Source organism: Hyalella azteca, unplaced genomic scaffold, assembly GCF_000764305.2.
Source record: "Hyalella azteca isolate HAZT.00-mixed unplaced genomic scaffold, Hazt_2.0.2 contig13457, whole genome shotgun sequence".
Classification (NCBI taxonomy): Eukaryota; Metazoa; Arthropoda; class Malacostraca; order Amphipoda; family Hyalellidae; genus Hyalella; species Hyalella azteca.
In genome coordinates, this window is record NW_025943380.1 from 853389 (window position 1) to 874930 (window position 21542).

Genomic DNA, 21542 nt, shown 5'->3' on the forward strand with positions numbered 1-21542 from the left:
TACTTCTAAACTTTATTATTCAGTTAGAAAGAATAAAGTAATAAGCTTTTAAAATTGCAATATATTGTTTACTCAATTCGTCAAAACATGAATATTTTATATGGAATTACAACACTTAAATTCTTTCACTCGTGACATCCGCCAACGGAATATTCGAGTTAAATTCATTCATTCAATCAATTTCATCGCGATCTATTCATTCATTCAATCATTTTCTTAGAGATCGATTCGTTCATTTAATCATTTTCATCGAATTTGATTCATTCATTCAAAAATTTTTACCGGTATTGACTCATTCATTCATTAAATAATTTCTAAATAATATTTTAGCGAACGTTTTCGATGGCAACGCGACGCACATCCGCATGACGCGGCTGTATAACATTTGGTTCCGGTGCAACTTCAATTTCTTCTACTTCCCCTTCAACACCGACTACTGCAACATGACTTTCCAGATCAACAAGAATACGAAAGATTACGTGGCTTTAAAGAAAAACGGACAAGGAATTTTCTATGAGGTGAGCAATAGTTAAGAGATAAACTTCTTTGGAACCTTACTGAGAATATTGTGTTTAGATTCTGAAAAAGAAAAATTTTCTTCAAGTTATCATTAAAAATATAAAGGAATATTCGAGTGCCGTTGTAGATTGTTTGGGTTATAAAAAATCTCAAGGTTTCTGCTAGAGACCATGCAAATGGTATATGAAGATGTTCCCACAATCACAGGTGTTTGATTCCACTTACGGAATGCCATGCTATGATTGAGTCCCGCTTCAATAAATTTTTTATAGTAGTAGAACAATTATAATTACTACGAATGGTAAAGATAGTTATTTATTGAAAATGTGGGAAAGATACTTCCACAATTTGAACTCAGATACTCACTACAGGTGATTCATGGAAACTCACTAATTTAAAAACGCAATATAAAAAGAAGTAGTAAAGATATGATTACAATACAAATTTATTTGAAAAAGACATTATCTGAATTTTTGTATCACTTAGTTTTACAGATGAAATCGGACAAATGACAGCCCCATTGTAAATGGGGCTGTCAGTGTGTATGTATATGTAAATGGGACTGTTTTGTACGCAGTGTGTCACGCTGCAGTCATTAACTTCATCTTACTTGAGAACAAATAAAATAATTTAACGCATTAGCTAACAACATAAAACTCATGGTTTTATTGTAGAAAATGATGTTGATATAATAATTATATGGCTCTCCTCCATTGGATTTTGCTGCAAATTCGGATAAAATTCTAGATAAAAACGAAATACCAACAAAAAAAAAACGTCTTTTGTAACCGGAAAGATTATTTAATAATTGCTGAATATAAAATAGTTTTTGGTCATCATCATTCCAGAATACGTAATTCATGTTTAATCCTAAAATCTGAATGAAAGATTACTGATACCGTGGCTTATTTCCGAATTTTTTTTTCAAACTTAAATTGCATTTAATGTGCCTACACGTGATTCGAATTTTACGCCAAATATACACAAGTTTCATCGCTACCAGCCGAAGCCTCTCATCTAAAGATGAATTAAAACATTAAATTCTTCATCAGTACCTGCATAATTGCTACGATTTTGAACCTTACTTTTGATATCCTGATAACTTCCTTGCGCTATGTCATCTTCCATTGCTTCATATCTCATTTCATGCTATAATATGCTTGAAAATGATCAGAAGTGTCTTCGTGATTAGCATGCTCCAACATCAGTTCAAAAATTTTGAGATCACAATTACAACCAACGAACGAAGCGTCTTCGATGACTATATCATGATTTACGTGGCGTTTTCTTTGATTGAAAATTTTTGGGGAACTCGCGACTTCATCAACGATATAAGTGTTTTTATGTACAAATTTAAACAAATGACAAGTACTTATATAGTGCATATGTACACTGCAGTTCACGGATCAGCTGCCTAAGTACAAAGTTGCTGGCATTTCGTTCACAACGAGCGTGTCTCCTGAGATGCTCAGCCGCATCACGGCCGAAGTAAAGCTGGAGCATCTCTACACCTATGAGGTATGGTGTAGGTATATGTGATGAGGTATAGTACGTCACTGTACGTGAAAGTATAAGTAAGGTATAGTACGTGAAAGTTTATGTAAAACTCACAGACGAGAGTAAAAATAGAGGTATAGTGTTAGAATAGGCATGGAAGAATCGTGTGGGTATAGGCAAGGAGGAATCGTATGGGCATAGGCAAGGAGGAATCGTATGGGCATAGGCGAGGAGGAATCGCGCGGGCATAGGCAAGGAGGAATCGCGTGAGTATAGGCAAGGAGGGATAGTGTGGGTATAGGCAAGGAGGGATAGTGGTGGCGTAGGCAAGGAGGGATAGTGGTGGCATAGGCAAGGAGGGATAGTGGTGGCATAGGCAAGGAGGGATAGTGGTGGCATAGGCAAGGAGGGATAGTGGTGGCATAGGCAAGGAGGGATAGTGTGGGCATGGGCAAGGAGGGATAGTGTGGGCATAGGCAAGGAGGGATAGTGTGGGCATAGGCAAGGAGGGATGGTGTGGGCATAGGCAAGGAGGGATAGTGTAGGTATAGACCAGGAGGAATCGTGTGGGTATGGGCAAGGAGGTATAGTTTAGGTATAGGAATTTAGGTATAGTGAAGGTATACATAATGAAGATAACTCACAGACCAGAGGAAAAGTAGAGTAATAAATCTGAGTATTAATAGCTGTACTAATACCCCTGCGTATTGTGATAAATATTGAAATGATGTTAGAGGAATTAAATCTGATAATTATATTTATTATGCTTCTTATGATGACAATATTCCTGAAAATCAATGCATGAAAACTGTCATTATGTCTGAAGCGAGTCAATGGCTTTATGCAAATAATCCTAAAAAGCACAACATTGCAGTTTTCTAGCATGAATTTTCCTTTAAAGCCACGTACAGTAATGAAGCCAAAAATTATTTGATCATGTGGGTATTTTTTTAGGTTAGTATTTTTTACAAGATTTTTCGGAATAAGACTTGAAGATATGTAGTTTTTGCCTAAGATATTCTTATAATGCACACTCCCCACGTATAATAATATAATAGCGGTTTCAGCGTTTATTAGGCCGTAGGCCTGTCGCCGATTCTTAACATCGCAGAATATTCACAGCATTTTGAGGTCTCGAACTCGCAACGCACTGCTACAATTCTGCTGTGCTTAAAATTAACCGCCCGGCCTCCTTGCCGATTCTGACCAGAAACTGACGCACAGAGCTGGGATCGAACCCGCGCCTCTCTAGTGCGTATCTTGGTACTCTGAACTTTAACCACTGGGCCGCTCACGTACGCTTTTGGGCTCGCACCTCATGTGTAATATTGAAATATTTCTTGCAGATCATGACGATTTTCGTGCCCACCACACTTATCAGCATGATCAGCTTCGCCACGTTCTACTACAAGTGGTTTGACTTCCAGAACAGAATCATGATTTCTTTGACGACTCTACTGGTGCAGTCAACATTCTTCACGCAAGTGAGCGGCGAACTTCCAAAAACTTCTTACATGAAGCTCATTGATGTCTGGTTCTTGATGTCCATCATATACAGCTTCTGCATCATCACAACGCACGTTATCATCGAGTATTTCCATGAATACAATAATCCTACTGAGATTGCCATCAGAAATTCAGAGCAAACTTTCGCTGAGACTCCCGAAAACAAACCAGACTATGGCAGGACTTCTGATCGAGGAGTGAAATCGCGACACCGAAGCGTGATGGCCACGCCGAGAAATGCAATTCCGGAGCCTAAATATAATGCCTTTGATCTGCACAAATTTGGACGCATAATTATCCGCGACCCATATGCAACGCCGAAGAAAATCGATAAATGGGCCTTTCGTTTGACTCTGCTGACGTACTTGATATTTTTGGTCGTGTTCTGGACACTGCCTATTGCTCAGAAACTTGAAGAGCTCTCGAAGGAAATGACCATCGAGCCTGATCCTATGGAGCTCTGATTTTCTTTCTTTAAAACTATGAATTGCGTTCACGTCTATATTTATCCAGTGTCTATTTATTCATTTGAATACTGACTGAGCAAAGGGACAGTGAGTTCGCATATATTCATGACCAAAAAATAAATTTTGAGTGCTATTCTTGAGGCACCTAATAACATGCACGTAATAGCAGTGGAGTTTTTTGCCATAAAAATGTGTTGCTAAGTATTTGCAATGAAGTTCTACCCATGGCGACAAATTCTAAGGACGCTTCTCCTTCTGCATATAACGTACAGTGGAGGGAAATAAATATTCGTACACTTGAAAATCGTATTTTAATGTATGTAAGTACACAAACTTAACAGGAAAAGTGATTTAAATTATGTATAGAGACGCATAGTAAACATGTTGCATTGTTTTTTGTTGCATTGAGATTTAATTTCTTTTGATAGTATTTTGAATACTATGCGTCTCTATACATAATTTAAATCACTTTTCCTGTTAAGTTTGTGTACTTACATACATTAAAATACGATTTTTCAAGTGTACGATTATTTATTTCCCCCCACTGTATATATAGCCAGATGGTTTTATTGATAGAAAAAATTATGTAAAAAATGCACCGTTAATTCACTCGCTTGCAACATCATGGGTATGAACTGGTAGTCAAATTTGCATGCTGCTTTTCCATGTCAATAATTATCCTCATGTCTCAATTAAACTCGATTATGATGTTGATCCCAGCAATAACTAGATGTTATTCAACAAATTCTCTCTATCTTCTTACGCACAAAATGTGTTGCTGTAGCGTCACATGTCTTTTCACAATGCACAGTTAATTAGGTGAGGCAATTGAAACAAACTTCACAAATTTGTGCATGTGTGTAATTGTACGATCTTATCGTCACAGCCACGAAGTGATAGTATAACTTTAACACATATTCACCAGCGCATTCAACTACGACACATGTAGACATAATGACATAAATTACAACATTGGATGCAGTAAAAATAACCATTTATAATGCAGCGGAAACTGAACTGTTTTATTTGTGCGTAAATTATATGACAATTATGTACATTTTGACTGGGAACGGATCTGGTAATCAGGGATGCCGATAACGATTATAAAGGATGCCATGTGTATTATTGAGTTACATAGTAGATTCAATGATATATAAAATGAAAATCCCTATGAAACAAGATAAATGTTACGAGCTTCTCACACTCTTTTCATTCAGTAGTTAGATGAATCACTATGTTATTGAAACTTATATCGCCAAAAACGCTACAACTTAAGTTACAACTCTAAATACTAACAGTGAAAACGAATTAAGCCTGATGTTTTAATAACTTCACTGATTTTAAAAATGTCGGTAGTGGACAAAAAAACCTCCCGTTAAGGTAGGGAATATAGAAAAGTTTTATATTTATTTACGAGATTAATATAATTTGTATTCTATCAGATTGAGCTCTTAATTTCATAAAATATAAATTGCAAACAAAATTTGATTGCAGCTATTATATCGCCTATATTCAATATAAATTCATTTTCACAATTAAGCTATTTACTTGATAACCAAGTTCTATGTTCCATCTTCATCGGCACCGTGGCAATTTTCAAATGAAGTGTAGATGATTCTTTAATTAGGAAGCCTCGTCCCGTATATTCATATCGATTAGTTTTTATTTATTTTAGTCAATTCACTCAAATCAACAGATTAATATGCGATTCGTGTAGAGACAACGTAAGGAATATTGTGCCTTCATTTATATTACTATATCAAGACTTGGAAATTATGAATGACAAAATTACCAATGGGCAACGGCCGAAAACTGGGAAAACGTAACTTTGAAACTACAATTTTTCTTTTTCAAATTGAATGGAATCCAATTAATCAGTCATGAATTGCCCATCACACAGCGGTAGGCAGAAATACACTTATTAAAATATATATTACGTTTATTTAGTGATATCTGTTTTATTCAACCGCAAGATTATATCAACCGGTCGTCCTGTGGGTCCACTGTGTAGGGAATATTTTTGCTACATAACGAGCATTGACCTACGATCACATAATTACCTTAGAAAATTTAGACATAAATAATTATTTGACACTAATTCTACTGTGATATGTTACCCTAAAAACGATCATAAAAGCAATGCAAACCGCTTCTCTCAACTCCTCGATTTATCTTCATCATCCACTGACTCGAATACTAATTTGCAAATCCTGACCATTGATTCTTCAATAACCTTCATCGTCATCGAGATCGGAATAATCAGCATCGTCTTCCACCTCCTCGTAATCTTTCTCCAAGGCCGCAAGGTCCTCCCTGGCTTCAGCGAACTCTCCTTCCTCCATACCCTCACCCACGAACCAGTGCACGAACGCGCGCTTCGAGTAGAGCAGGTCGAACTTGTGGTCCAGGCGGCGCCACGCCGAGGCGATCGCAGTTGTGTTCGAGAGCATGCAGAGCGACCTGTTCATCTTGGCCAGGTCACCGCCCGGCACGGTCGTGGGGGGCTGGTAGTTGATTCCAACCTGGGAGGGTAAAGAAATTTAGGCAATAAATATTAATAAATAATTATAAATAAATATAAATAAATAAATAATAATGTTAATATGGCAATATGAAGGCCTATAAAATGTTATTGAAGAAAAAATAAGGATCGCTTATAAAAAAGAAGAACCAAAGACGGGAACACCAGGTCTATTCTTCAGCGCCAACAACACTATGATCTGATATATGTAAGAGAGGCAATTACTTTATTTATTAATGTTAAAATTTGGTTTTAAATAAGCAGTGTAGCGGCTTGAGAGTGATAAGATACGCTGAAAATTCAGAAATTTATTCCATACATTCAATTTGTAGTGATAGTCGATTTCTTAGTGAAAATCTAAGCAAAATCAATTGATAACAACAAACTATTCTTGATACTAACCAAGTTCTAGCTTTATCGATAACCACCAATACTTTTCCACACAAAATTCAAATGTCTATATCAGTGATTAAAAATTGGTTTAGATGAGCGTTATTTATTTCATTTCATAATATATTTCATTAACATAAGTCTTACCTTGAAGCCTGTGGGGCACCAGGCCACGAACTGAACGTTCTTGCCGTTCTTGATGGCGTGAATGGAGGACAATGTCGCCGCGGTACAGCAGGCAACACGCCATGTTTATTTCATTTTATAATATATTTCATAAACATAAGTCTTACCTTGAAGCCTGTGGGGCACCAGGCCACGAACTGAACGTTCTTGCCGTTCTTGATGGCCTGAATGGAGGAGTTGACATCCTTGGGCACAATGTCGCCGCGGTACAGCAGGCAACACGCCATGTACTTGCCGTCTTGAGGGTTGCATTTCACCATCTGGTTGGAGGGCTCGAAGCAGGACATTGTCAGCTGGTTGGTGGACATCTGAAAATCAATAGTTTGGTAAAACTTGTACCAGTGCGTCCAATTTATACCAGTGTTTTTCAGGCCTAATAATATACTTATATACCTACTTAATGCCTTAGAAGCCATTGATCTAACGTAAGTATCCTTAGTTTAGTCTATATAGCTTCAATTCTCACATCAAACTTCCAACATTTATAACTAAAACATCCGCCTATTTGCACAAATTTGGTTGGTTAAGGTGGCAAAGCGAGTGATAGAAAGTATTATTTTCAATACAGATGGTTGCATTCATTTGTTCCAATACGGTATATAGTGCTACTGCTCCGGTGCATAAAATCGATTTTTAAATCCCATTTCTAACATCACGAGAAAAATTTTTACCATGTCATTAGCTCCCTGAGTTGCCACTTTATCTGTAAGTGAAAGGTGAGCAGACTTGTCAGGGAGGTTGCGTGGTGTGAGCATCATTAAAAAAATAGGGTAACTCAGCAGGGTGATAAAAAGGATAATCAAACCGGGAAATAAAACAGGGTAATCCAAAAGGATAATAAAACAACATAACCAAGAAGGATAATGGAATAGGGTAACAAAGGAGTTTATTCATCCGGCCATGTTTATCAAATTTGTCGGCTAACCTGACGACCCGCAACAAGGAAGCTTTCTATGAGTTGCGAGTTTAAACGTCGAAATCGATCAGTGCATGCATCAGTTCGCTTACAAAACATATTAAATGAGAACCATTGCTCGCATTTTTAAAGGATTTACTCGTCTTCCTAATGCTATCCATGAACTTGATAAATTAATTCGTAAAGTGTGACAGCAAGCAGACCTGTTCGTGCTTGGCCTGATCGGGGCTAAGGACCGGCGCGTAGTTGACCAGCGGGAAGTGGATGCGGGGATACGGCACCAGGTTTGTTTGGAACTCTGTCATGTCCACGTTGATGGCACCATCAAACCTGATCGTTTCAATTACAATACACTGTCAGTCACCTGCTAGATATAAATAATTATCAAATACATATATCAGTTTATGACGAAATAAGAAGATATATTACCTGAGGGAAGTCGTGATGGAGCTCACTATTTGACTTATAAGCCTGTTTAGGTTTGTGTAGGAAGGCCTAATTATCTTGAGGCTGCGATGGCAAAGATCGTAAATAGCTTCGTTGTCAACCAAGAAGACCACGTCACAGTTCTCCATGGAGGAGTGAGTCGTCAGGACCGAGTTGTACGGCTCTACCATGGAAGTCGAAACCTGACACGGAGTGGGATTGAAATAATAAATATTTTGCATACGTTCCGAAGAAATTATTAAAACTCAAAACGAGAATCAGCACTGCAATTTTCTGCATAAATTATATAGAAATTATTAAAATTTACGCGGAAAATATTTTGTTTGCGTTAATAATTTCGATGACGATTATGAGATCATAAAAATCTAATGAAGCAAACACAGATGCAAAATCATTTGTGGCATAATGTGAGTTATGTATTTATCTTAACAAACACAATATTGGCAGTGGTAGAACCTAATATATGTGCAATAATACCTTGTAATATCAAATGTAATCTCCAGTGCTACTCAAAATTACGAAAAATTATTCAACATGCTGAGGAAGGAACTCAATCTAATAAATAGCAACATCCTCTATCCAGATAGTCGTTGCTGAGGTACCGGGAATAGTACGAACTCGAAATATTTGCAGTAGTAGCTCGTAAAGTATGTGTTATAGTGAGCAATATTCATGTGTACTTATCAAGGTCTAGTAATGCTATAAGAGAGGAAAAATTATTCAAAATGCAAAGAAAGAAAATATTTCTATTAAATAGCATGATTTGCTCCTGATAGTTTCCCCTGAGATGCAGGGGATGGGACGAACTCTAAATATTTGCAATAGTAGCACGTTATATACGAGTTATATTGGTTAATATTAATGTATACTTAGTGCGCTCTATTAATACTCTAATGTACGAACAATTGTTTAATATATGCAAAGAGAAAAAACCGACCTAATAAATGGCAACAGCATCCTGATCGTCCTAGGATTGGTAGGGTAGGGATTGGGTAGGGATTGGGTAGGGATTGGATGAACTCGAAATATTTGCAGTAGAAGCACGCAATATACGAGTTATATTCGCGAGTACTTAGTACGCTCTAATACTACACTAAAAAATTAGATCAGTACTACCTGCAGTGAGTGACAGAGAGCGCGTTTTCTCGTCCGTCCGTGAAGTCACTGACAGAGAGACGGACAGACAGACGGACGAACGGTCATGACGAGCACAATAGCGCCTTTTTTCATAAATGAGAAAATGCGCTAAAATGAATATTAATTTTTATTCAAGTGATAAACATATTCTTAATAGACTCACCTGAGGTGCCGGGTACACTGCGAACTCAAGTTTGATCTTCTTGCCATACTCGAGCTTGAGGTTGTCCAGTAACAGCGACGTGAAGCCGCTTCCTGTGCCGCCCCCGAATGAGTGGAACACCAAAAAGCCCTGACAAATATGAAAATATTTATAGAATTGGAAATAAAGGTAGAGAAATTGTTAATATAAACGAGTTGATCAAATTGATGCTTCAAAGCAATGAAAACGTTTAGTAAATTCATCTTGTTTTCATCGAAAACGTTTGAGAGACCAGCTCCAATATCAAATGTTTTAAACCCTCTTCGCGAAAATCTGGCTTTTCTCTATGGATTGTACGTGTATTTTCTAAATTTTCTTAATTTTTCATTGCTATTTAATTCTCGCCGAACATGCGTTTTAGGCAGACTAATGCCATAAGAACAGATATTTGATACAGACCTGTAGGGAGTCAGCCTGATCGCTGAGTTTCCTGATGACATCTAGCGTGGCGTCGATCTTCTCCTTGCCGATGGTGTAGTAGCCGCGCGCGAAGTTGTTGGCCGCGTCCTCCTTGCCAGTCAAGAGTGTCATGGGGTTGTAGAGGCCCTTGTACAACCCCGTGCGGATCTCGTCTTTGAGTGAGGAAATTTCATTGAGAATGCGTGATAAATTGGTTATTAGGACTAAGACTTTGCTTTTGCCAAGCTAAGAATTATAGGTAATGTTAAAATGATGTGGTTTTTGCCACTCATTCCAACCATCACCACTATTTTTGGTATTATTATCCAATTGATGCCACAAAAAATGTTTCTAATGTAGATGACATTGAACACATGACAGTTGAATTAAACAAGTAGTTTTTGTCCATCATACCTATAACAGTTGGCTCTAAGTCGACCATGACAGCCCTGGGCACGTGCTGCCCGTTCTGAGTCTCGCTGAAGAAGGCGTTATAGGAAGAGTCGGCGACACCGACGCTGTCGTCTGCAGGCATCTGTCCATCAGGCTGAATGCCGTGCTCGAGGCAGTACAGCTCCCAGCACGAGTTGCCGATCTGCACGCCAGCCTGGCCCACGTGTAGGCTCATGCATTCTCTCTATAAACGCGAAGAAAGCAAAGGTTCGCGAATGTTACAGAAGAGATGGCAGTAGAGGCTTATGCATTCTCTCTATAAACACGAAGAAAGGAAAGGTTCGCGTGAATGTTACAGAAGAGATAGCAGTAGAGGCTCATGCATTCTCTCCATAAACGCGAAGAAAGTAAAGGTTCTCGTGAATGTTACAGAAGAGATAGCAGTAGAGGCTCTTGCATTCTCTCTATAAACGCGAAGAAAGCAAAGGTTCGCGTGAATGTTACAGAAGAGATAGCAGTAGAGGTTTAAGAGATAGAGTAAGAGTAGAGATAGAGTAGAGAGTAGAAGTTAGATAGCGCGTGCATTCTCTCTATAAACGCGAAGAAAGGAAAGGTTCGCTTGAATGTTACAGATATAAATATCTTCTGTAGCATTCTGTAGAAATCTCTTCATCGCAACTTAGGTACGAAATAGACGAAACTGATCTGAAGCGCGAGAAATTTCTCCCCTACTACTATTACTAATGCTACTACTACAATTACAGAAGAGATAGCCGCTTTGTAACGTTAAAATTATTAATGGAAGAGAAAAATTCACTTATCGAACTAACATAGACTAATAAAAATAATTCTGATCAGGAAGCCAGAGAGTAGTCTGATTCATTGGCAATGTACATATAGGAAAGAATAATAACAAACGTATCAAAATTCCTTCAAGAAATGATGAAATAATACAAAATGATACCACACTCTAATCGCTAAAATATTCATTGTAATATTATCGTTGAATTCACAGAAAAATTTAGGCAGCAAAAGCTGCCGAGGTAACTCGGAATATAACTTGCACCCCTAAGTTCGTTACAGCGACTGCGATCTACTTGAAATGATTTCGAAAAGTTTTTCGTAAATGAACTTAACTACTGGACTTGAAATCAAACAATGGTCGCAATGTCGCAATACGAGCTGAAATTTTAAAATCTTTTCATATTTTCCTGATTTGTCAATAAATCATCTTTTCTCCATTAATAATCAAACATAGGATCACAATCGTGTTCTCTGAACTAATAATGATTAATAGCACAAGCCTATCAATGCCGCCGCTTCATATGGAGAACAATGCGAGCATGTGGATGCTCAATCTGTAATTCTGGACCGAATTGCGTACGATTAAAGCTGAATATATTCGAAGAAAGCTTAATATAAAGCTGAAAAGAAAAAGCTGAGGAAGATTAAAGCTGAATACAAAGAGGACTGCTGAATATACTCGACCAGCCCTCATTAGGACAGTTCACTCAACTGCCTCGAGTTGTGGACGCGTGTCACATGAATTATTCAGTGTCTAGTCGATAAGAGACCCAAACGTTGGTCAGGAGAGTCCTTGGCACACATACCTTTTGTTTTTAAATGGCAACAAATGCACGAGTGTTTAACCCTTCGTATAAACCGCGAAATTCGCTGACAATCCTGTGAGAGGTTGTCCATTTATTGAATTGCTTTCCATGAACTGTATCAAATCATTATTGAAATTCTGCATATAAAACGAGATAAAAAATCCGTCTGATATAGCAGTCTTCCGTGTTTATCAGTAAATATTAAAAGTGCAATTATTTCTCAAATAAGAAATTCTTGATGAGTGCACGCAATGCTAACTCTAACTTGGTGGGCGTTGTGGACACTAATCCGAAACAGTGTTATGCTTCTACAGCGATTCAGAACAATTGAACTTGAACAAACATGTACAATGGCCATTAGTGGCTGCCACCACAAATTACAAATACCAAACGTGTACAGCCATTAGTGGCTGCCACCACAACCTACAAATAACAAACGAGTACAACGGCCATTAGTGGCTGCCACCACAACCTACAAATACCAAACGTGTACAGCCATTAGTGGCTGCCACCACAACCTACAAATACCAAACGAGTACAACGGCCATTAGTGACTGCCACTACAACCTACAATTGCCATCCTCCACTATTTACCATGCTGCTTGCGCTACTGGCCAAGTACAGTATAGAGCATAGACCTAATATCATTTACATGAGGCCAGACGCACGATAATTCATGGCGATAGAGTGTTTGGAAGTTGAACATGCCGCCCCAAAGAAAAATAAAACTGAAATAAATAACCATCCTCAAGATTCTCGTTTAATTTTGCTCATATGATGCAAATATTTCAGGAAAGAACAATGCTCGTAATGATAAATACTTACCATTTTTGGCTTCAACGCAGAAGTGGAGTCTTTAGTAGGAAACTTGCAGTTGCTTGCAATAAATTAGGGAAATACATAGATAATTTAGATATCATCAAAGTAAGAGATTCCCTTGAAAATACTAGAAATCCAAACAGATACTTATTCAATTAGTGTACCAATATACATGAAATTATGCTCGGAATGCATAATTCTTGCAGGGTGTACTGAAACCCGACCAAAATGTCATCGAACATGGCGGGGGGCGTAACTCGTGATGAAAATAATATTTCGGCGAAAGACTGGTTAAATAAAATAATTACAATAGATTATTTACTATACTATTATTTACTATACTATAGAAAATAATTATTAATAGATTACTATAGATAAAAATAATTACTCGGTCTCATTGCAGTTGATACGAGATGGCTTTTATCTAATTATCGCCCAGCTGTATATATATGTTGCCTTTCAAAATGGTATTTTTGGTTAATGTCTGAATCTCATTCGTCCAATCCAACAAATGCGTCACCTTTGTAAAAAATTTGTCATTGATTAATTTCAGTAATGTGTTACGGATGCAATGGTGTATTTTATTCTTTCAAGAAAATTCGCTAAAGGGTAAATCAATATCACTTTGAGACCCCAAATAAGGTTAAACGTAGGTTCTCTTGAAGAGCAGCTGCTATTGAAAGACTTTGGGTGAGCTGTGATCGGTATATAGCTACAACGACTTGACTATTACTCAAGCCTTGATTGATTTTTCCGACAAAATAAAAATCATATGATATTTCTAATACCGTATATTATGCAGGGAAAACTTGGGTGCTAAATAGGTGCTTTAGAAATGAACTTACGCATGAAGTAGACCTCGATAGTTTATCGTAGTAACATGCATGTGTTATATATTTTAATCTTCCAACTCAGCTGGAGCCTGGAATATGACTTTTCAATGGTGAAGCAAAGTGCACGCGCAGCTCTGCGATCGATCGAAACTTCTTGCTACAGTGACTAATACAACTTTTTCGCTTTAATTGATTGCCCTATCTATGCAAAACCTTCATCAGAGACTTTCACACAAACAACTCATTGAAATTATTTTAACACTGCACACATTTATGAAATTCACACATTTCCTTTTAGAATGCAACTAAACATCGTATGAGGGGTGGGCGTTAGTTTTCCAAAGTGACATCAAACCGTAATCTATTATAATTTTCTGACTTGTTGTTTACAACCAAGAAGACAATTCGGCTTTTTCTGGCATGTAAGAAACACAATTACAGTATATACGACAAGAGAAGAACTTTTACTGGATGTGTTCCAAGCTCCGTGACTGAAATCGAATATATCCTAAATTACATAACTCTGAATCTGAACTTAACACCTCACGTATCGCTCCACGATGATACCTACAAAATATGTTCAGTCACAATTTACTGAACAGGAGCAAATTTGCTACCGATCTTATCGCTCAAAAAAATTCCGTCATCTGACTTAGGCCGATAATTTCTTGAATTCAGCGGTGGCTACACTATTTATTATTAATTTTCTATCTGTATATACGCACTGCGAAGGTTGTACGCATTTCGCAGGCTATACGCACAGCAAAGACGATATACACTGTAGGCTCTACGCAGGCTAAACGCACAGCAAAGACGATATACACTGTAGGCTCTACGCAGGTTATACGCACAGCATAGACGATATGCACTGTAGGCTCTACGCACAGCAAAGACGATATACACTGTAGGCTCTACGCACAGCGCAAGCTTTACGCACTGCGCCGCTCACAGCCACAATGCTGAAGTGAAGGAGAGCGATGCGCGTGGCAGAGAACCGATCGAAGCGTTCAATTATTACGCAGTCTTCGTTATCGGGACCTGAACTCGATGTATTATTGTGAGGAATATATATCGCTGCTTCAAAGAACTCGTTGCTCATTCCGAGAACTAGGCCACATAGAACTGACGAGATCAATGTGGTGAACTACAGCGTATAATGCTCTAAATTAATTTTCATTGGTTAGGCATTTAAAAAGAGTATTAAACAAAACTTACGTAATTTTAAACACGTTAAACTTTGCAAAGCCGTGGCATTCGAGCATAACTGATACGTATAAAAAAATAATCGATGGGCTCTTGACCGCGTATTGACAGTTTCGTTGCTATTACATCGAGTACGGCGAAGAGAGTGAACTATCTCCACTGCGTATGAATACATAATCATTTAATAATTGTTATTGATAGCAGTATTTGTAGCGGTAAATGATCATCATAAACAGCTTTGATAAGTACTTGCTATTGTGCATAGAATTCAAAATTTCATCCGATTTTTTTAATTTTTGAGGCTTGAAATCGATACTCAATAGGACAAAGTCAATTCAATTTAGTCATGAAAAACCCGACTTTTCTCGCACATGAAAAGCAAAAATACGAATTGATTAAATCTCAGGGGTAAAACTATTCAATCTCACATATTTTGTCAAAAGTTAAGCACAAAAATAGCCAATATCTTCCATAGATACTGTACCTACTGTTCTGACAAACCTCTTCCACATTTACGCAAAGGTTCAGAACTGCCACAGATGATTCTTCATCACAAGTTTTTACAGGACGAGTAATCAGACACAACACGAGAGTCAGCGAATATTTAATCAATCAATTTCAAAAATAGTTACACTTAGCAACAACAAACTAGAAACCATCAGTCGATATATTCAAGCACTGTGAAATTGCAAAAAAATTACTTCTGACATCAATAGAGACAACTTAAAAAAACAACGATTCAACGGAAAAAGAATAAATTATTTCCATTTCAACAGAAGTCGGTCATTTTGGTATGATAACTTGCCCGTCTTGCATCGCGATAAGGCCAGAAAGATATCAAACTGAAGTATTGTAGCGCTTTGGTCGTGCCAGCGACAATTGAGAATTTCAAACTGCAAGAACCAGGGGCTCGTGCCCCGAAAATTGACTTTCCAATCGCGTTAATATGAACATGTCAATCATCATGTCTTCCATCATGCCAAGTAACAAATCAAACGAAATTGCAATCAACACATCAACCAGGATGCGAACCCAAATTGTCAATCGATATTAACATCAATATGTCAAACAACATGTGTACCGAATCTTCCTCGTATACGAGTCGACTAGCGGCAGAAATAAAAAAAAATTGTCAAATATTTAGCGACTTCACATCTTCTTGCCGCTGAACATGATAACATAACGGGCTAATAGTTTGAACTACACTTAATTTAATGATTGAATTACAGTTTTTTCAGCACTTTTTATAAAAGATTCTGCATCTACCCATGAATATAAATACACGAAAAAACGTTATTGTTAAGATAAATTTGAGTAAAATATGATTTCTGTTAGCAAGAGACTTCACTACGGTTTGGCAAATGGTTGTTCGTGTTCACATCAAGATGAAATTTTAGTAAACAGTAATAAGTATCAGTGTCTGAACTAGACCCAATTGGTGGTAAGCAGCTCAAGACAAGACATGTTTATGACAGCACTTTGCAGTTTCACATCTTTTCACCTTGAGTAAAAATGACGCAAAAAAGACAGACCAAATTGCAAAAGGAATGTGGCCAACGTGAAATATCAGTCTTTCAGATATGATACAAGCCTACAAATGCCAAAATGTTAGACGAGATCACATAAGATATGGGATAAAATAAAACTTGGCCTTCATCCATCTCTATCAAGAACGCCTTGAAGCTCTTCAACCTCTTTGATTATTATCGCTAATTCAGACGCCATTTCTCTGGCTTGCCTTACAACAAACGCGTGGTTGATGTTCTTCTGGCAGACAAATGCAACGACTCCAGGGACTTTCTCAACAAGATCCTCTTTGTACTTGACGGGACTCCAATGGTCGTTGCTGCCATAGTAGAACACCAGTTTACTTTTGTGTCGACTCACGGCGTCGATATCCAAGTCAACCACAGTTTCAAGCTCATTATGGGCGAGGTCCAGCATATTCCGTACCATGTCTGGCCGAACATTGGTAATAAAACTCTCTACCACTGAGTCAAGTAACGGCACTCCAGATCCATCATACAGAATTACGCTTGCAAGCTTCTCTTTAACAAAATTTGGCATGATTGACACGCAGCTACAAATAAAAGGAGGTAGCCATCGGCAGTAAGCAAGCACCGGCCAAAGAGTCCGGCCTCTGGGAGAATCTTTCATTCTCTCAATTGTTGGGAAAAGCATGTAACATTGGTCTATTTTGAAACTATCATTTGCTACCCCAATGGCTTCAACATTGTCAAGCTCGTCAAGCACTTGCAGAATCATCTGGCAGCCGATGGAGTGGCCAACCAGCCGTAGTTGGCTGCCATGTGGTACATGAGACCTGATGAACTGGATCTTGTGTTCCACTTCACGGTCCACAGTTGAGTTTGGTGTGGGATCTGTAGAATAATTGAACATCGTTACTTGTTCTGGATTGGTTTCAGTTGGATAGCTGAGAATATTAGCAGTTGTAACATTATCTTGCACTGTACATAAATTACAAATCTTTCTCTGAGTTCTACTAAAGAATTTAATAATATAGGTATATTATACAGTAGCAACACAAATAAAATTTTTTATTAGCAATCAAATGTGTGCAAAGAGAGGTGATGGAACATCAAGTATTCAGCAAAATTATTGCTTGTTGAATATATGCATGAACTTGAGAAAATAACTAGTTCAACGTACATGTACCAAATTTCATGGCTTTCTACATTTTTTTGAGAAGCTAGCTTGCAAATTGATAATTCAATATTTTATATCATAAATGAGAATTACTTAAAAAATCTCTGCTTTTAGTCAAGACAGGGTTTCATTATTACAGTTTATCATTCCTGTTAGAACACAATAGAATGTTATGACAAATAATATAATATGCCAAATAAAAAGCTTGAGATCCTATTTTTCTTCTATTCACTTACATGTTTTTGAATGACAGGTGTGAGACACAGCCCACACTGCAGATGTTCTATTAAGATGCTCATAAAGCTCGATCATGAACTGCTCATAGTAGCTCACAACTCCAGGGTTACCTGTAAATTTTCAAACTGTTTTATATAAATGATAGAGTAAATTAGCCCAAATTCATTGCAGAGGCTACAAAATGCAGGGTGTAGAAAAATAAAAAAATTGCCTATGATGGCTTATAGGATGGTATGCATTTTGCCTAATGCACATCAGCAGAGGATTTCAGAGTATGATAATATTCATGATGGCAAGCTCACAAGTTACGCTCCCATTTAGCAGTAGAATTCAAATCAATTTTGCATGGCCCAAATTTATAGGTACCAAAGGTTCTCACTTTTATCATAGGAGTATTAGGTGTGAGTTATAGCAGATGGAAATAAGATAGCTAGATTCTCACTTATATCATGAAGGTATGCAGTTAGGATTAGAATAAAAAGGGGCACTTACCAGGCACAATGAGTGTGATGGTATTAGATGCTGAAGGCGGAGTGATAGACAACCAATCAGTTGACCAGGGTCCTACTGTGATGCACCTGCTGACAACACCACCTACACGAGTAGCTGACATTGTGGACATATTTTTGTGACCAATCTGTTACAGAATTAGTATTTGGTCTTTCTTACCTGTTTTAGTTTCTAACAGTAAATGCAGAACATGATTTCACTATCTATAAAAAACTAGATATCATATGAGCAATTGAGAGAAAAATCTAGACAAAAACTGAAAAGAAATCAACCTTATTCATAAATAACAAAAGTTAACACAAATGCACATAAAGGCTGTCGAAAAAAAGGAATGTTTTTATACCTAAGGTGATTGATGAAATAAAAGCTTTGTATTTTATAGTCTACAAAGAGAAACCTATTGATAAGCATCATAAGCTTCACATTTAAAATTTTTTGGGCAATATTGATAAAATAATGAATAAAAAAATATAATAATTTTTACTGAAAATATGGACCTGTGGTGTCAGTACTATGTACTAATTTTACCATAAAATGCAACAAGACTATAATCAGCATAAAATGAATTTATTTTTTACTACATTAATAATGATATAGGTTTAACAGGATTAGAATTTTCCTATTTATTTTAGAAATCTTGCAGCTGCCAGCCTGCAAGAGACAAATTATCAATATACATTTAGAATTTCACTGCTTAATCTATTAATCATACACTTTCATTAGCAATCTGATTGGAAGTAAATCAGTTCATTGGCAGGAATCTTGTGATTCCAGAGGCATAACTGGTGCAAAATTTTGAAGTTGCAGCTTTAAAGGTGGAAATATTCTAAGTTTTCATGTCAGTAGTACTGTACATAGCACAAATTGAAATTAAGAGTTAAGACAACCCACCAATGAATGAAAATATGCCCACTTGCACTTTTGGATAATTTTTAGCTATTTATATGGCCTTTCCAAAAATTCTCTTGCAAAAATTGAAGAAAACACTAGTTTTGATGTTGTTTTAAAAAATGATAATCAATGCCACTGTGAATTATAAAAATTGCAACACAAAAATAAAACTCACATTTGTGAATCATATGCTTCATTAAGGCTGCTTTCTGTCTATTTCAATGGCAGCTGGATGTGAAAGTTTGAAAAAATCTAGTCCCCATGGGATCTCGAGCATTCTTCAAAAAACCGATGATGCTTGACCACTGTGCAGAGAGTGAACGAAGATTTAAAGACCTACGGCGACGCATTATCGGCAAAATTTTCGCCTTCAGAAGATCTTGCCGCCACATTTAGATTGAAATTCTTGCATTTAATATATTTCTCAGTCTTCAGCCAACTATTTAGAAAAAAAGTAAGGTTTCCGGTACGTTGGATGGATATGGGGTAACACGTGCATGCAACCTTGTAATAAGTTTGTGGCTTGTAAATAGTTCGTCATTACTCAGCGTAAATGGCTTTTCATTAAAAATTACCCGGCGACGCATCTTTAAAATGGCCGGCGACGCTTTGGGCTTAAAAATCCATATATTGCCGACGCTGCATCCACCCTCTGCATAGTGGATGCTTGATAGTGGTGCACTGGTGCGACCCTTGAACTTACGTAAATCGCGACCCAGTTCATTAAGGTAATTTTTAACCAAAAAACACAGATCCATACCATCTAATGGGAAGCCCCGGGCCCCCAGTCAGAAAGCAGAAAAATGTAGGATACTAAAACTAAATCTGACTCCTCTGTAGCCCTAGGTGAAAGAGTAGACTCACTAGACTGTCCTAAATTTTTCACATGATGGCCAGGCCAGCACATTGGTTGCTCTAAGTTGAATGAGGGACTTTGCAAATATTAGCAGCTTCTCTTAAGCTAACACCATCTTTTATCAATTGCAATGCTTTCTTAAACAACTCCTCATAATATATCCTATATGGAACAGAACCTAATTTACATTTATAGTTGCGCATATTATCTGAAAAAGAAAAATCTATTAAAAAGAAAAATCTATTATTCTGAACATTTATTGGCTGGCAGAAGTCACCCCATTTAGCCCATATACTATGGGCTGTAGTCATACTAGCCACTAGGCACTGGCCAGTGGCCACTGGGCAGTGGCCAGTGGGCAGGGTGGCCCTACTTTTCTGAGTTTTCTCAAAGGCAGGCTGGCAGGGTAGCCCTAATTCTCCAAAAGCTCATGTTCTTTTATTTATACTATAGAATGGCGCCATGCGGCACTCACTCAAGTGGCCTGTGGCCGTGGGTAACTGGGTACTAGCCTACTAGGCAGCCACACTCAGGAAGATGTATATAAACGGGGAAATTTCTCGCGTAAATCAATCTAATTATATTTTTTTCGCGCAGACGTTCATGCAAATCACGGTCATCGATTCAGCGCCGCGCAGCACTCGGCGCGGGCCGCGGAGCCGTCCGACACAGTTCTGATTTAGACACAGTTTTCATCTGAATGGAATGGCAACATTGTCTGTAGACGATTTCAAGTAACGCTGAACCAGCATTGCCAGATGGTATATTTCTATACCAGATTTCACAAATCTGGTATTTTCAAAAGGTGTCAGGTATGAATATTTTAGATCTAGTATATATGCCTAAATCTGGTATTTTTCTGGTATATTCTGACTTACTGCAAATTTACCGTAAAATGGGGTAACTTAGACCGGCGGGGTAACTTAGACCACTTTTCGTTTTTTTTACAAAAACCCCCACAACTCAAAAACTATTCGACATAAAAAAATTTCGTCAATGGGCATTAAAGGCCTAATACTGAGGCTACATAACACAATAGAAAGATTTAAAAAGTTTGCATATCTAATAGGTTAAAAAATTAAAAATCTGACCCATGAAAAAAAAAAATGGCATCATTTATAAGAAAAAAAGTGGTCTAAGTTACCCCATTTTACGGTACTGCATTTAGTTCCACCTCTGAAGTTTGAACTTCCTCCAGCGTAGGCGTGGATTATATTATTATTTATATAAATTGCCTTCAGAGTGGCGCGATTAGAGCTTTCCCGCCATTTATGGAACCGCAAGTTTTCATGTCAACCGGAACTCGAACACCACAGCAGAGAGTATTTTATGCAGC

The 21542-nt window shown here is 37.6% G+C and overlaps 3 protein-coding genes across 3 annotated transcripts; 1 reads left to right on the forward strand and 2 right to left on the reverse strand.

Annotated features, from left to right (window-relative positions):
* The first annotated feature begins 1983 nt into the window (after positions 1–1983).
* LOC125178882 (glycine receptor subunit alpha-2-like) lies at positions 1984–3986 on the forward strand. Its single transcript, XM_047883668.1, has 2 exons — positions 1984–2037; positions 3363–3986. The coding sequence occupies exons 1-2, from the start codon at positions 1984–1986 to the stop codon at positions 3984–3986; spliced, it is 678 nt and encodes a 225-aa protein (XP_047739624.1).
* Positions 3987–5490: 1504 nt separating this feature from the next.
* Positions 5491–13282, reverse strand: LOC108672504 (tubulin alpha chain). The gene is made up of 8 exons (XM_018160182.2): positions 13016–13282; positions 10602–10824; positions 10188–10360; positions 9750–9878; positions 8432–8631; positions 8206–8332; positions 7194–7394; positions 5491–6511 (listed from the first exon to the last, which is right to left on the reverse strand). The coding sequence occupies exons 1-8, from the start codon at positions 13016–13018 to the stop codon at positions 6215–6217; spliced, it is 1353 nt and encodes a 450-aa protein (XP_018015671.1). The 5' UTR covers positions 13019–13282; the 3' UTR covers positions 5491–6214.
* Positions 13283–15633: 2351 nt separating this feature from the next.
* LOC108672520 (lipid droplet-associated hydrolase) lies at positions 15634–18716 on the reverse strand. The gene is made up of 3 exons (XM_018160202.2): positions 18442–18716; positions 17949–18059; positions 15634–17426 (listed from the first exon to the last, which is right to left on the reverse strand). Exons 1-3 carry the CDS (start codon positions 18569–18571, stop codon positions 16699–16701), a joined length of 969 nt encoding a protein of 322 aa, XP_018015691.1. The 5' UTR covers positions 18572–18716; the 3' UTR covers positions 15634–16698.
* Between the last annotated feature and the right edge of the window lie 2826 nt (positions 18717–21542).

What these genes read in the sequence shown, in the direction of transcription:
- LOC125178882 (XM_047883668.1), top strand. Translation starts at nt 1,984, where the DNA reads ATGCTCAGCCGCATCACGGCCGAAGTAAAGCTGGAGCATCTCTACACC. An exon ending in AGCATCTCTACACCTATGAG is followed by an intron (nt 2,038 to 3,362) that starts GTATGGTGTAGG and finishes TATTTCTTGCAG; the next exon opens with ATCATGACGATTTTCGTGCC.
- LOC108672504 (XM_018160182.2), bottom strand. An exon ending in CTTAGAGCCAACTGTTATAG is followed by an intron (nt 10,361 to 10,601) that starts GTATGATGGACA and finishes CCTCACTCAAAG; the next exon opens with ACGAGATCCGCACGGGGTTG. An exon ending in ATCAGGCTGACTCCCTACAG is followed by an intron (nt 9,879 to 10,187) that starts GTCTGTATCAAA and finishes CATATTTGTCAG; the next exon opens with GGCTTTTTGGTGTTCCACTC.
- LOC108672520 (XM_018160202.2), bottom strand. Translation starts at nt 18,571, where the DNA reads ATGTCCACAATGTCAGCTACTCGTGTAGGTGGTGTTGTCAGCAGGTGC. An exon ending in CATCACACTCATTGTGCCTG is followed by an intron (nt 18,060 to 18,441) that starts GTAAGTGCCCCT and finishes GAAAATTTACAG; the next exon opens with GTAACCCTGGAGTTGTGAGC. An exon ending in CACCTGTCATTCAAAAACAT is followed by an intron (nt 17,427 to 17,948) that starts GTAAGTGAATAG and finishes ATTATTCTACAG; the next exon opens with ATCCCACACCAAACTCAACT.